At 41.4% G+C, this 14,454-nt stretch overlaps 2 protein-coding genes across 3 annotated transcripts in view; one reads left to right on the top strand and one right to left on the bottom strand.

Annotated features, from left to right (window-relative positions):
* The window catches only part of APIP (APAF1 interacting protein), a 21,200-nt gene extending 8,263 nt beyond the window's left edge, over positions 1 to 12,937 (bottom strand). Inside the window, exons 1-2 of one of the 2 annotated variants that reach the window (XM_006733051.3) lie at positions 12,736 to 12,937; positions 3,237 to 3,337 (exon numbers count right to left, since the gene is read on the bottom strand). In XM_006733051.3, coding sequence (XP_006733114.1) covers positions 3,237 to 3,337; positions 12,736 to 12,792 — 158 coding nt within the window. In that variant the 5' untranslated portion in view covers positions 12,793 to 12,937. Of the gene's footprint in view, positions 1 to 3,236; positions 3,338 to 12,735 lie in introns of those variants that run through there. The other variant, XM_031027892.2, reaches the window with a different exon arrangement.
* A 194-nt stretch (positions 12,938 to 13,131) lies between these two features.
* Positions 13,132 to 14,454, top strand: part of PDHX (pyruvate dehydrogenase complex component X) — a 67,927-nt gene continuing 66,604 nt past the window's right edge. Inside the window, exon 1 of the mRNA XM_006733049.3 lies at positions 13,132 to 13,330. Coding sequence (XP_006733112.3) covers positions 13,171 to 13,330 — 160 coding nt within the window. The 5' untranslated portion in view covers positions 13,132 to 13,170. The remainder of the gene's footprint in view (positions 13,331 to 14,454) is intronic.

Here is a 14,454-nt window from a genome sequence, read left to right as displayed (position 1 = left end):
GCCACATACAAATGAAGGAAATCCCAGCACCTGCACGCTCCAGGTTTTGCCCCTGAGCCATGGATAGAGGGAGACTGAATATTAACTGTTCCCTAGTGAAAATGAGGATGATGGCCTATATTGAATCAAGCTATCAATCCTGTTGGGATTATTAATAAACCTATAGATTTGTAACTGACAAAAATGAAAGTTTCTTTAAGGGTCCATTTGTAAACTAAGGTCTACAAAATAAATGCCTGAAAATGGGAGAGAAATCCAAAGCACAGCAAGCTATATCCAATCATTTGTTTTCACAACGACATAGCTCACTTTACATAAGGCTTTGTTGCATAAGAAAACATGGAGTGGCATTCCTCCGGAATCAGTGGAATTGGTAGGGATCATATTGTTAAAAAAGGGCCCTTTGCAAATACCAGGGATCCAAATCTTTTGTCCTTGGGTAACATGGAATCATTTCGAGAATCCTGTGTGGTACGAAGTCAGTGGACTTGTAGGGTAAGTCTTGTGTGTGGAGAAATTTATGCAATCTGGGAACAGACCCAAATAAGTTCAAAACAGCCTGTTGGTAAATAAAATCCATCTACAAAGTGGAAAAATCCAGGGTATTCTGTTTATTCAAATGATTTGGTAATCTAAATCTGTTTTTATTGCTGCCTTTCTGAAAACAAAAATCAGTTTGGACTGATCACCTTGGGTAATTAAAAGATTAGCTAAATAGATTGTGGAAAAAATACATTTTCACCTACAAAGAAGGAACTATCTGGATAAAAATAGGAAGATAATAGAGCCTTTATTTTATGAGGGAAATATGCCAAAGATTAGAAGTGAGGTCTTTACTTGGTGCTGTAAGCTGCAATCAAAAAGCATTTTGAATTTGAAGGCATTAAGTTTTGGAATTTCTTTCTCCATACTCTCTGCTCTTTGACTATTTGGTAAGGAAGAGGACAAAACTCAAGAGTTCATAATATATCTGTGTTCATTTGCTTCTATTTTTTTTTTACTGTCTAGTTATTTTAAAAAATGTAAATCTTACTATATGCCTCAGTTATCTTGTCTACAGTATGGGTTGATTAATTTTCATTCTAATAGCATGCCATAGGATTAGTGTCTCTGACACACGACGATAACATACCATGAAAACAGGAAATGCTAAATATGAATGATAATGACCCAACCTAAACACAGTGGCTGTTGGTTATCTTGGAATTGCTTATGATTACTGTCATTTTCTTGGTCTTCCATTTCCTCCTTCTGATTTAACGCTCATATGGATCTTAAGGTGTCTTTTATATACATCTTTTGTGACTACACACAAGTAGCATAATCTAGAATGGTATCAGCCAAACCTTGGAATCAGTAAATTTTATATTCCCAAACACAATCTACTGGGTTTATCCTTCATTCCAAATTTATTTGCTTTAAGCTTCAGACAAAGAAAAGCAAAATTTCACTAACAACACGAGAATAACATAGTGGATAAAGTTAATGATGGGGGTTTATGAAGTCATTTAAATATTAGGAAAAAAACTGGACGTTTTACTACAAAATTACCCATCTTACTCTGTAAAGCACAAAATTAATAAAATTCCAATGCCATAAAATTGTGGTTGTTTCCACCTGTGACCTCCAGGAGGAGCTCCTTACCCATTAAGAATCTAACTGAGGGCAAAGCATTTTTTGCTTATGATGCAATGTCCCCATAAATTGATTGTAGTGCTGTAAAAACCATTTAATTTTAAAAGGTGCCAGTGAGTGTTTTAGAGTGACCACCCACAATTTCAGTGCCTGGGTTAACAAAATTCTTCTAGAAAGAACACAGTCTTTTATGTCTTTATGATAAAGAATGTGGCTGTTTTTTAAAAGAGCCACTTAGAAAATGGTTATTTTAACTCAGCTGGGTAGAACGCTCTATTTTGTACATACATAAACTTTCTGCATATGCGAATAAAAAGCAGTTAACTAAAGGCAATGTTTAGAGTATGATTTATCATAAATACAGCTGAGAAACCAAATTACTGGGAACACAACTAAGTGGATACATGAAAATGTTATCTTAGGGCCTTGTTCTGAACAGGTCAACTTGGAAGTTTTGGCAAAATCACCTGAAAACTGGCAAAGTACTGAAATGACAGAGGAACATGGGGTGATGGTAAGAGAGGAGGCACAGAGGATGTACGATGTCCCATGAGGAACATGACCCTTCCAGACAGAGGGCATCCCTATACACGTAATTGCAACAGTTAAGGCCCCCTAGTGTTGCCCACAGTTCAATTAATATTCCGTGAGTTACTTGGTAATTTGAAGCAGGTGAAATTTCACTGGCATCATCTTGTGGAATGCTGAAAAACCCCTTTTGTTCTAGATGTTCTGATTAAATTTTACGCTCCATTCCTTTCTAGGAAATGGAGCCTCCTAGGGGGTGTTACTGTATATATTCAGTATCATACAAGTGTTATAGTTACTCAATTTTGTTAAAGAAAGTGAATTAGGATAAAGAAATCAAGTTACTCAGTTTAACATTCAGCCTCCAGACAATACTATTCCTAAAACATTTCAGGAGAAAAAAAATTCATCCTCTTCCGGAAACACTGAAAAGAATGAGATTCCACAACCTGTATTTTCATTGTTAGGTTATGTACTACCTCATCTTCTTGGAGGAAAGACACTGAATAAATCTCACGAACAATTAAATAATATTCATTCCTTCTGTTTCAGCCAGTCCCTCTTGTTTTGTCCTCTGAGCAACAAAGACCAGCAGGTGCTGTCCATTAGTGATGACACATGATGCATTTAGAACGGCATATTGCCTGTCTTTTGACTTAATAAAATGTATTTTTTTAGTATTTTTGATGGTTCGTCACCTGTATTTAAGTGACTTTTAAAATATGTCTCTAAACCTTTAAAACAAATCCTGTCCACCTAGAGGGGACCTTTTCTAATTCTAGCCATATAAACATAGTTGGCAACATGTTATTTAACTTTGGTACTCCGAAGACTGAGGACCAAATTATTCTGATTAAAAATTGTGGTTCTTAAACCCTTAGGTATTTATTGTATCTACAATTTCTGCACACGTATTCAGTTATGCAACTATTCATTTCTCCATTTAGAAACTAAATATTTTCAGTATCACATAAAACTGGGCACCAGGTATTCTTTAGACATAACACATATTAGGCTCTTCATTGGGCTACTTATATGGACAATTCCCAAAATGAAATCAGCCCCAAACTTACCCATGTTTCAAGCTAATTCCTCCTCCAGTCCCAGTGACCCAACCCAAATGGTAAAATTGTTTGCAAAGCTCTGGGATCAGGTATCTTGGATGTTCCTTGTCCTTAAAAAGAAGATAATGATTTTTCCAATAGATATTATATTATCAAGTGACTTTTCTAGCTGACATCTCTGTTAAGAAGCCCATGTAAGGGGGTGCGTGGGTGGCTCAATTGGTGAAGCATGTGCCTTCAGCTCAGGTCATGATCCCAGGGTCCTGAGATTGGGTCCTACATGGGGTGAGGGGTTCACTGCTTATAGGGGAGTTTGCTTCTCTCTCTCCCTCTGCCCCTCTCCCATCTCCCCACTTGTGCTCTCTCGCTCTCTCTCTCAAATAGATAAAATCTTTTTAAAAAGTCAATGTAAGGAAGTTTAAGAAAATCTACCATAGAGAAGGTACCATGAGGGAAAAAACTATTACAAAACATACTTTGTTTTTAATGTTTAGAAGGTGGATCTACTATGTTATTTTGGCAACCTGAAACTATTCAGAATAGGGCCATTTAGTCCAACACTATGGGACAGGCTGCAAGAACAAGGTGGGGAAACGCCTAGTATATATGTCTATTGCAATGGCTGAAACAGTATCTAGTGCTGAGAGGAACATGATTCTGTCTGTCCAGCGAATTTCTTTACACAAAACATCTTATTCAATTAAGTCATGATATACACACGACAGCTATGTATTCATATTCTGTGTTGGCTTCAATTTTATTTTTATTCTAAAATCTTTTTTCCAGTGATTACATTGTTTTCTCTTACTACAAAAGCAGTATCTACTCACTATGGAATATAATTTCAAGAAAATAACATGGAAAGGACTCACTCAGAAGCAATCATAATGAATACTTTCTGGGCTCATTTTTATGAAGATATGTGTGTACAGGAACAAATGTATGCATGTTGGGATAAATTTTGAGCTTTATGTATTTTTATTGAAGTAGAATTGACATATAACATTATATTAGTGGATAAAGAGTAGATATTTGTATATATTGTGAAATGATTAGCACAGTAAGTCAAGTTAAAATAAGAGCTTATTTTTATTAAGTTTAATGATTACTTCTTTAGGAAAAAAAATCAATGTTTCCCCCATTTTTTAAAATGAAAATTAATGAAAACAAAAACAATAATAAAGAAATACACTGAATTCTATTTTTGGCAGTATGAAATACTACTCTTAACTTGAAAACAACTAAAAATACTGAATAAATTTTTTAAAAACATTTCAAATTAAATTGCAGAGCTGGCAAGAAAGTAAGGTTTGACAGTATCCATAAAAGAAACCAGGGTGAATCTACCTGGGAAGGAAGCTCTGAAGTCGTAATTTCCCTGAAAGTATTTGCAGAACACTGGTGAGCTTAAGCTCCAATTTTATAGCTATGCAAGCCACTAGAAACATGAGATAAAACACAGGATGTGCTCAGAATGGGGTACCTGATAGAAAAATCCCTTCACAGGTTTGAGACCAGACAACGGGCTATACCCTCAAGGTAAGGGTGAACAAGACATAGACCCTCTGTGCACAAAAGCATAGCAAGGAAGCTTGCCTAGATAAATCTTGGCACTGAGTAAGGGGAAAAACATCTCTGAGTCCAAAGAGGATGATTATTGAACAGACCAAATGTTCAGGTATTTAACTGGCTTTCGGAAATTATGGTGTTTTCCAAAATTCACTGTTAATATTTTACATATACATTGTATTTTATTATAAATGATAATTTGATGGAGTAGACTTCAAAATATAAAATTAAGAACATGGGAATGTTAACATTTTTTAAAGTTCTGAATCAACACAGGCTTTGGAGTTAATGGACATAAAGTCAAACCTACATTATACCATTTATTGCTTATATGACTTTGGGTTTCACTTTACTAATCCATAAAATGAAAACATTATGAGGGTTAAAATGAGATACAGTGCTATAGGCTTCCAGGTATGGGATGAATAAGTTTTTTAAAAAAGAGAAAATAATGAAGATAAAGCATCCAGGACAATATATGACACAGTCAATGTTAGTTTCCCTCCCATTTTTTTTCAGTGTTACATTAGTTCAGGTGTCCAATATACTATATTTGACAGTTCTATATATTACTCAATGCTTACCACAATAAATATAGTTGCCACTGTTAACATATAATGTTATTACAATATTATTGACTATATTCCCATGTTGTACTTTTCATCCCTGTGACTTACTTATTTTATAACTGGAGTTTTACCTTCCTTCCCATTCTTAATGTGTTAAGAATTCTTGAATTAAAAATAATAAGAATGCTGTGTTGGCTTTCCTTATATCTGTCCTTACAAAATCTAGCCAGAATTATCCATGCCCTGTGTCACTTGCTATTTCCTTTTTTAGTGATACAAATGATATTTTAATTATACATTAAAGTACAGCTAATGAGAAGACTCCTACAGTCTTCCAATCCTTAAAACCATCAATTTGCATAGCAAGTTGCAAACATTATAGAAAATGGTCTGTTATTATGGGTCTCTCCCCTTTTCCTTTTATCTTTTCCAGTACTGAGTTATTATAGCAATTAGCCCGCTTCGTGCTACAGGAATAACAATGATAAGGCAGCTGTTGTTAATAAAGTTTCATTCAACTGTTCAAACCCACAAAATTACAATTTCAAGGAAAATAATCACTGAGCAGTGGGAACTAACAGATATACTGGGTAAAATGCAGTCATCTAAATTGTTCAGAATGGTAAGGAAGTAAATATCAGAACATACATTTCAATAAGAATAGACAAGAAGGAAAAAGGTTAGTTAACATTTACTTCTCCCCTGAATGTCAATAATACTACTTGTCTGTTACTGTTATGTCTGGCTTTTCAATCAGAGTAAGAAGGTTGAAAGACATATCTAAAAATGGATTATAATCAATTTCTTACAGTAGAGGTCCTATACTGTGAGGGAGAAACATTTAACAGTATTTTGTGTCTATTAAAAACATTAAAGTCTAAAAAGCAGTTGAATCAACACTTTATTTTTCCAATTTTTCAATCCAGTTGTTTTAAGGAAATCAACTCTACTGTCACTGAGACACCTGCTCACAGCCAACAATGACTCTAATCCCCTCCCCCACCTTTTCTTTCAATTTAAGCATGAGAGAGACATGTACTGCTTGGACAGAGGTTTTCCTGGGGGACTCTCACACAACTATAAAATAAACGTGTGAAAGAATTATTTAACCCATCAATTAATGATGGAACCAGAAAGATGATACAACTGTGTCCAAAGAGAATGCAAAACACACACCCCTATAAAGTAATCAGGAATCCTAGATTTACAAATAAGGAAAAACTGGACAATATCTTCCAGGCAGCAACAAATTGAATGTCCAGAATACAGCTCGCATTTCTATGACCAATAATCATCTGCACTGTGTCAGCATTCTACAGTTTACAGGGTTGCACAATAGCTCCAAGATGGCCCTAAAACACCTAGTGATCTTTTTTTGCTCATTTCAGTCCTTCAAAATTCTTGACACTGGCCTGAGGAAGGGACTGGATGCAGGCACAGCCACGTTTTCAGCGTTTTCTCAGTCCCTGGGCTTTGTTTCTCTCTGTCTCATTCTCCTCTCTGTGCATACTGGTTTTCTTTGTAATTTCACCTCCACTCAGAGCCCTATTTCTCCCTTTCGCCTTCACCATACTTAAAAACTCTTCTTCACGTCAGCTGAGCACTGCCTAGAAGAAATGAGAAGACCTGAAGCTTGGCTTCAGCTATGACCCTCCACTAGCTGAGTGCCCTCAGGCAAGTCAGTGACCTTTTCTGGGTATCAGTTTCCTTACGTTAATAATCTGTATCCGTGATTTCCAGACTTCCCTAGATAGGCCAGCAGTTTGTTGTTGTTTAAATTTTAGGGACTGTCATAAGGTTGCCAAGTTAGAACATTTATTACATTTAACCATCTATTATCACCTTCTTCAAAAAAATGCATTTTTAACATAAAAAAGTAGGGTCATCTCAGAATAAAAGGTAGTCCTTTAAACTGAATGCATTAATTTTGTGAAATTCACTTTTTCATTATCCTGAGTTTTCTATTTTGCAACAGTTGAGTAAAAACTCTTTCAGGGACTCACATTTGGGGAGGAATAAGGTTATCTTTCCCTATTTAGTCTCCTTGCCTACAATTTCTTCTTCCTCTCCTTCTTCTCTAGCTTAGCCTCCATTCTCCTTTTGGTACTAAAAGAATATACTACTTTGATCACTGAACCCCATTCCTCCAATCACAGAATGCACAAATGCCACATCCATAGTCTGTTACTTAAGTCCTTCTGCTTTCTTGTCCCACTTTACCTTTTCAAATATTTTCTTTCAGTTTATGTTTATATAAATCTCTCAGTTCTGTTCAGCCTAGTTGTAGTCAACCTCCAGGATGGCTCTCAATGGTCCCTGCCTCCTGGTATTCACACCCCGGTGTGTAGTCCTTCTCACATTGTATGGGGGCGTGCGTGACCAACAGACTGCAGTATAAGGGCAGAAGTGATAGTAGGTCACTTCTGACATGAGCTTATAAAGCACTGCAGCTTCTGTCTTGGGTGCTCTCTCTTGGCTCACTTGCTCGGGGGAGTGAGCCAGCTGCTATGTGGTAAGGGTACTCGGCCTACGCAAAAGGCCATGTGGTGAAGAGGTGTATGGACAAAAATCAGCGAGGAATGGAGGCCTGCCAACAACCACGTGAGCAAGCTTGGAAGCAGACCCTCCAGCTGCAGTCAGGCCTTGAGAGGACAGTGGCTCAGGCAGACAGTCTGACTGCCACCTTATGAGCAACCCTGAACCAGAACCTTGAGCCAAATGCTCCTGGATTCCTAATCCTCAGAAACTCTGTGAGACAATAAGTGCTTGTGTTTTAAGCCTAAATTTTGGGGTATTTGTTATGGAGCACTAGCTAACTAAGACTTATTTTCTTGCTAAGCAAGTGCATCTTTTTTTCTTTGCACTGTTAATGCTCATGCTGGATTTTCAATTATCCCAACTCTAGCTATCAGACTCCTGCTTGTAGGCCTTTATACCACACTCCCACTTCACCTGGGATTCCTTCTGTCATCATCCCAGCAGGAAATGATCACTCCCTCCTCTAATCCTGTGCCACGGCATTTGCTTTATATACTTCTCCTTTGGTATTATAGAGCCTTCTCATTCATTCATTCAGAAAACTTTTACTGCAAGCCCTGAAAAAACGAATATTGAGTAAGATAAAAATCCTTACTCTTGAGAAGCTCACAATCTAGTAAAGAAGTTATGAAAGGACAAAGCAATACATAATACAAGACAGTCCAAAGAAGCTACTGCTTGGGGGGGGGGGCAGAGCTAGTGGTAGGAGAGAGCAGGAGTTGGGAAAAGCTTCAGAGAGGAGGGGATGGCTGAGCTAAGTCAGAAGTGACCTACTCTTGACCAAGTCCCTGCGCTAAAGAAATTTACATTCTGGAGGGTAGTTTTGAAAAAGCAAAGAGAGGGCGCCTGGGTGGCTCAGTCGTTAAGCGTCTGCCTTCGGCTCAGGTCATGATCCCAGGGTCCTGGGATCGAGTCCCACATCAGGCTCCCTCCTCGACGGGAAGCCTGCTTCTCCCTCTCTCACTCCCCCTGCTTGTGTTCCTGCTCTCGCTATCTCTGTCTCTGTCAAATAAATAAATAAAATCTTTTTTAAAAAAAAGAAAAAGCAAAGAGAAGAATAAATTATAATAGGTAGGAAGAAGGAAACAAACTAGGAACTTATAGAAACATAGCAGAGATTGACTTGATTGAGGTGGTTAAGGATAGCGTCTCTGGGCACGTGAGGATCTAAGGCCTACAAAGTGTGAAAAAAACAGTGTGTGATAAGTGTGTTTGCATACACAAGGTTTTTTTTTTTTTAAGATTTTATTTATTTGAGAGAGAGCGCGCATGCAAACAGAAGCAAGGGGTGGAGAGACAGGAAAGGGAGAAGCAGACTCCCCACTAAGCGGGGCTCAATCCCAGGACTCAGAGATCATGACCTGAGCAGAAGGCAAATGCTTAACTGACTGAGCCCCCCAGGTGCCCCTCACATGCAAGGTTTTGTGTTGGGGAACAGCAAGCGCTCCACCCTAAGAATACAGCAGATGTAAAGGCCCTGGAGTGAGACAGTGCTTGACATGTTTAAGGAATAAAAAAAAGGCCAGGTGGTCCGAGCAGAGTACTGACAAGGAAAGCACAGATGAGTTTGCAGAGGCCTGGAAGCCATGCTGATGAGAACGGTCTTGCTGAGAGGGAATGGATTCATGGTAGGAGAGATAGGGAGAGGGAGAGAAACAACTTCTGGATGTGAGAGGGGAGGGAGATCCTGAGCACAAGTGGAGGGATTGGGCTTCTTCCATCTTGAGAACTGAAAAGATGGGTTCAGGTTTAGGCAGATTGGTAGGTTTTGTGGTAGAAGGTAAGTTCATATCCAATGTCTTCTATTTTCTTAAGTATAAACAAAGTCATCAGCTGAGTAACAATGTGAGCACAGGGTATGGGAAGCTTGAAAAGATAATAAAAGGTATAAGTCAGTCATCTCAGGGAGTGGGACAGTAAAGTACTGGGGAAACTCAGAATGGTTGTTGGGCAGTGTTAAGTGCCAATCTGAGGCTGACATGTTGAAGATGAAGCAAGGCTGGTCAGTGTAGTTGTGTAGTTTTCTCTAGGAATGCAGCTCAGTGCAATCACAAAAATCATAGTTAGTAGGGTTCATCTTAGGCTGGGGTTTTGCTAGGCCAACTGTATTTGTAAATTAGGTCAACCATGATCTTAAGTAAGAATTGTTTCAATAGACTGGGTGTAGAAGCCAGATCTCAGTGGGTGAAGAAGTGAATAAAACTGAAAGGCAGAGAATTCTAAGGACTCTTTCTATAGCGTTGCAGTGAAAGGCTGGATAGGGAACAGAAGGGGAAACTAGTTAACATAGAGTTTTCTTTACACGCTAAAAGGTAAAATTAGGGAAAGGGGAGAGATTAATGGCATAGGAAAACAAAAACCTAACAAATAGGTCAATCTTTGCTGAGACAGAGCAGTTGGAATTAGACCAGGGAGGTATTTATCTTAGGAGGAAGAAGAAAGATGCAGGAAAATGTGTAATAATACAATTAATAACAAAAATAGTTAACATTTATTGAATACTTGTTTTATAACACATACTAAAGGCTTTATATGCACAACTTAGCTTAATCCTTATAACAACTGTGTTACACTAAGAAAGATTAATGTGTCCAAGATCACTCGGATGGCAACTGGCAGAACCAAGATTTGCACAGGCAGTCAGATTCTAGATGTCTTGTTCTTAACCTTCACATTATAACGTAGGTGGTAACAGGAAGAAATTGAAGTTAAGAAGTTCACACCTAATAGCTTCATTTTCTTTGTGATTTTGGAGGCAAAGTCATCTTCAAAACAGGCTTGGAGGAGAGGATGGGGTGAGATGGTGAGGTTTGGGGATAGTCACTTAAGGTAATGTGAAGGGAAGCTCCTCAGGGGGCTGCCATGAGGTGCTTAGGAGCTAGCTGCAGTAGGACTCAATAGTATTTGTATATGTCAAGTGACACCCCTCCATCCCTTGGGGGTTCTGAGTGGGAGGCATTTAAGTAAAGGCAATTATTTGTAATACAGGATGGAGGATCCTATGATAGAGGCTTGATAGAGGCTACACACAGAGACTTGTATGAGTAAAAAAGAAAAATCCTTCACCCAAAAAAGTGTGGGCTGAAGGGGTAGGGTTGGGCGGGGAAGGATATGGCCCTGGGAATGGGTTGCTAGAGTGGAGGGGAGGGTGGAGATCTGATGAGGTCAAGGAAAACAGAGGGAAGGATATTGGAAGACCTTGTGTTACTGTAATATCAAAGCACAAATATTTATTATTCAGGGTTAACACATATAGGACACTGTGATAGGTAAGGTATAATTAAAAAATAGAAGTAGTTCTTGGTTTATTTCCCAGCTAAGCCTAGCTCCCTGAAGGGCAGGGAACATGCTCTTGATATAGCGATATACTTACCACAGTGCTTTGTTCAATAAACACTGACTGGATTAAGATCACATCTACATTAAGAAAAGTCCTATATCACAGGTTACAAACTGGTGGCCCAGGGGCTGAATGAACCAAGCTTACAGGAAGTGGTTTATTTAAGTGCATATGCAAATCTGTTGTGAGTGGTAGAGCTGTGGTAACCTGGCAAGCACATTTAGGTGGTAGTCACTAGTCAGCTCAATCTAGACCCCATGAAGGAATACAAGCCCAATGCCATCAGATGTTCTAAAGTTTTAAGTGTTCTCCATTTTGAAAGGTTGGCTCAAATTTTTTATGAACAACGAGTGAATTAAACATGCCTGTTCACCGAATTGTCTGTCAGCAGTGTTTGGTTTGAGAATTTTCGTCTATTCTCAGATCCCTTGATAAAGGGATTGCTTTTAGATTTTATTTCACCACGATTTATTTACCTGGGGCATTAACACATGGGCTATTGAAACATCTTAGCAACATTCTACTAACAGGTTCGTTCCTCACTTGCCACACACACCTGCCTAGCTACCTGTCCTGTATCCATTGTCTCCCCCCTTCCCATCCAACTGTCCCTGTCCAGCATTCCATCCTCACAGTCGTCTTTGGTAATCTGGGGAGTTACTTATTCAAACGAGATTGACAAGTATTCTGCAATAAAATCTCCCATGTGTTATTACTTTTTAATTCGGACCTTCAGTCCTAAGAAAGAATAACAGGGGGAATAAGAGGGCTAATTTTGGGGTGGGGGGCTTTCCCTGCCTCTGAAGCAGGGCTTCTCACATTGTATTGTAATTGTTTATTCGTCTAGCTTTCCTCCAGACGCCAGGCCATTTGTCTTAATCACTGCTGTATCCCTGAGCACATTGGTGTTCCATAAAACTGTTGGTGAGTATACCCAGTGAATGAAAAGCAGATGCGGCCCGAGGGTGGATTTTCCTTTGACTCCTGCTCAAGGAAGAAAGCTTCTATGATCATCCCATAATCACTCTAAACTGAGGCAGGCAGAGCGGGAAAGCGCTGGCTACTGCACACAGCCCCGATCTGGCCACCGTTTCCAGAGCGCCTACTGCCTGCCAAACGTCGGGCTGGTCGCCAAGGGCGCAGAAAATAAGCTCGAGAGCAAACAGTCTTAGCTTCATTTCCACTCAGTGCTTCCCGTTGCCTAGTTTGGCCTTATTGCCCCCCAAAAGTTGTTTCAAAACACACTCAAGATTCCCGGCGCTCTCCCCCGTTATTTTCCCTTTAAAGTGTCTGGCGCCCGGCGCTCAGCGCCCGCCGTCGGAGCCCAACCCCGGGAGCAGGACCGCGGCGGGGTCGTGGCCTCGAGTCGGCCTGGGGAGCCGAGGCGGCGGAGAGCGGGGTCGCGTCCGCACGGGTCCCAGGCACCCCGGGCCGGGGCCCAGCTCCCGCCGCCGCGTGTCACCAGCGCCTCACCTCCCGGCCCCGCCCCTACCTGCGCGCCGCAGCACCGCGAGCCGCAGTCTCCCTCCGGAGCGTGACAGCCCGACATGGTCCGGATGAGGAGAACCACGGCCTCCTATCTTCGCGCGGCTTCGGGACCCGCGCTCAGTCTGGGCTAAGCCCCCTCTGTGGTGAGGCCACAGCTGCAATCGGGCGGCGCTGAGGGCAGCCCGGGGGCGGGGCGGACGAGGCGGAAGGCGGGTCTCGGAGGGCCTCGCGGACGGGAGATCCGGAGGCGCAGCCGCCTGGCCGGGAGGTGGGGCGAACGAGGTTGGAGGCGGGACTAAGGAGGGCCTCTCGCCTCGGAGACTCACAGCACCGCTGGAGCCCGGAGGCGTGGCCAACATGACAGGGGGCGGGGCCCGGGAGGGTCTTGATGACTGGGCGATCAGGCTGTGCTGCGGGCAGCCGTGACAAGGCCGGGAAGATGGCGGCCTCCTGGAGGCTAGGCTGTGACCCTCGGGTGCTGCGCTTTCTCTTGGCCTTCGGGGAGTGCCAAAAACTGGGGCTGGTGAAGGGCGCTTCCGGGTGGTCTGTCGGCCGCGGAGTTAGTTGGAGATGGCTTCACAGCACGCAGCGGCTGCGGGGTGAGTGGTCGGGGTCGCTCAGTTGCTCTGTGTAGCTGAGTAATGGGCCTGGGTCAGGGGCTTTTTGATTCAGGCCCATCTGGGTGTGGAGGTGCCCGGGGCTCCCTCTTCCTAAGGCCTTTTCTTGGGGAGGAGTCCGCCGACTTGGCCTAGTGCATGCCGCGAAGGGTTTTCTTGGGAGCTGGAAAAACTCGGCCCCTGGTTGGTATGGCTTCTCTGTGACCTTGCCTCGGAATTTGGGTTGTGACGCGCGGAGACAGGTCCTAAACGCTTTTCCTTCAGGCCGCTTCCCAGTTATATCTCAGGTCCCCCTAGAGCTGTCAAGCTGCCCAAGGTTGCTGAAATTCAAAAGCCACTGGTAGCAGTTCGTATTCATTCTCTGGGCCCATCTCTATGGGGCGATTTTTCTTCCAGGCCTCTCGGGTTGCCCCGCGCGACGACTCGCAAAAGACTTAATTTGTAAATGCCTAGGGCATCACAGACATAGGTCCAGAAGAATATTTTAAGCAAAATATGCGCTTAAAAGAGTGGCAATTTAGGAGGGGAATCACACCAAGAAGTTATTATATAAAATTGGCATTAAGTAATGATATTAACACTCTTTTAGTATTTAACAGGATGCAATATAGTATGCCGGGCATTATTTTTCTTTACATGAGGGTGGGGGGATATGGCTAACATTTTGTGTGAGTGATGTATTACCTGCCAATCATCCTGGCACTCCACAGTATGAATTTTAATATAAAAAATTAGGTGCAGTAGCATTGCTTAAATATTCTGAGCTACCTGAGGCTCAGAAAAAAAAATGTTACAAAGAGTCACACGGTAAGATGAGTGCACTGATTTTAAGATTTGGTAATGAGAACAATTTATTTCCGTTTCTTCAGCTTGGTATTTAATAAAATACCTGTTGGAGTAGTAGTTCTTTTTTTTTTTTTTTAAAGATTTTATTTATTTATTTGAGAGAGAGAGAATGAGAGACAGAGAGCAGGAGAGGGAGGAGGGTCAGAGGGAGAAGCAGACCCCCTGCTGAGCAGGGAGCCCGATGTGGGACTCGATCCCGGGACTCCAGGATCATGACCTGAGCCGAAGGCAGTCGCTTAACCAACTGAGCCACCCAGGCG

This window comes from Leptonychotes weddellii, chromosome 11 (genome assembly GCF_054177405.1).
Source record: "Leptonychotes weddellii isolate Sample4059 chromosome 11, ASM5417740v2, whole genome shotgun sequence".
NCBI lineage: Eukaryota > Metazoa > Chordata > Mammalia > Carnivora > Phocidae > Leptonychotes > Leptonychotes weddellii.
Note: the sequence above shows the minus strand (reverse complement) of the source record. Positions and strands in the feature narration are given on the sequence as shown.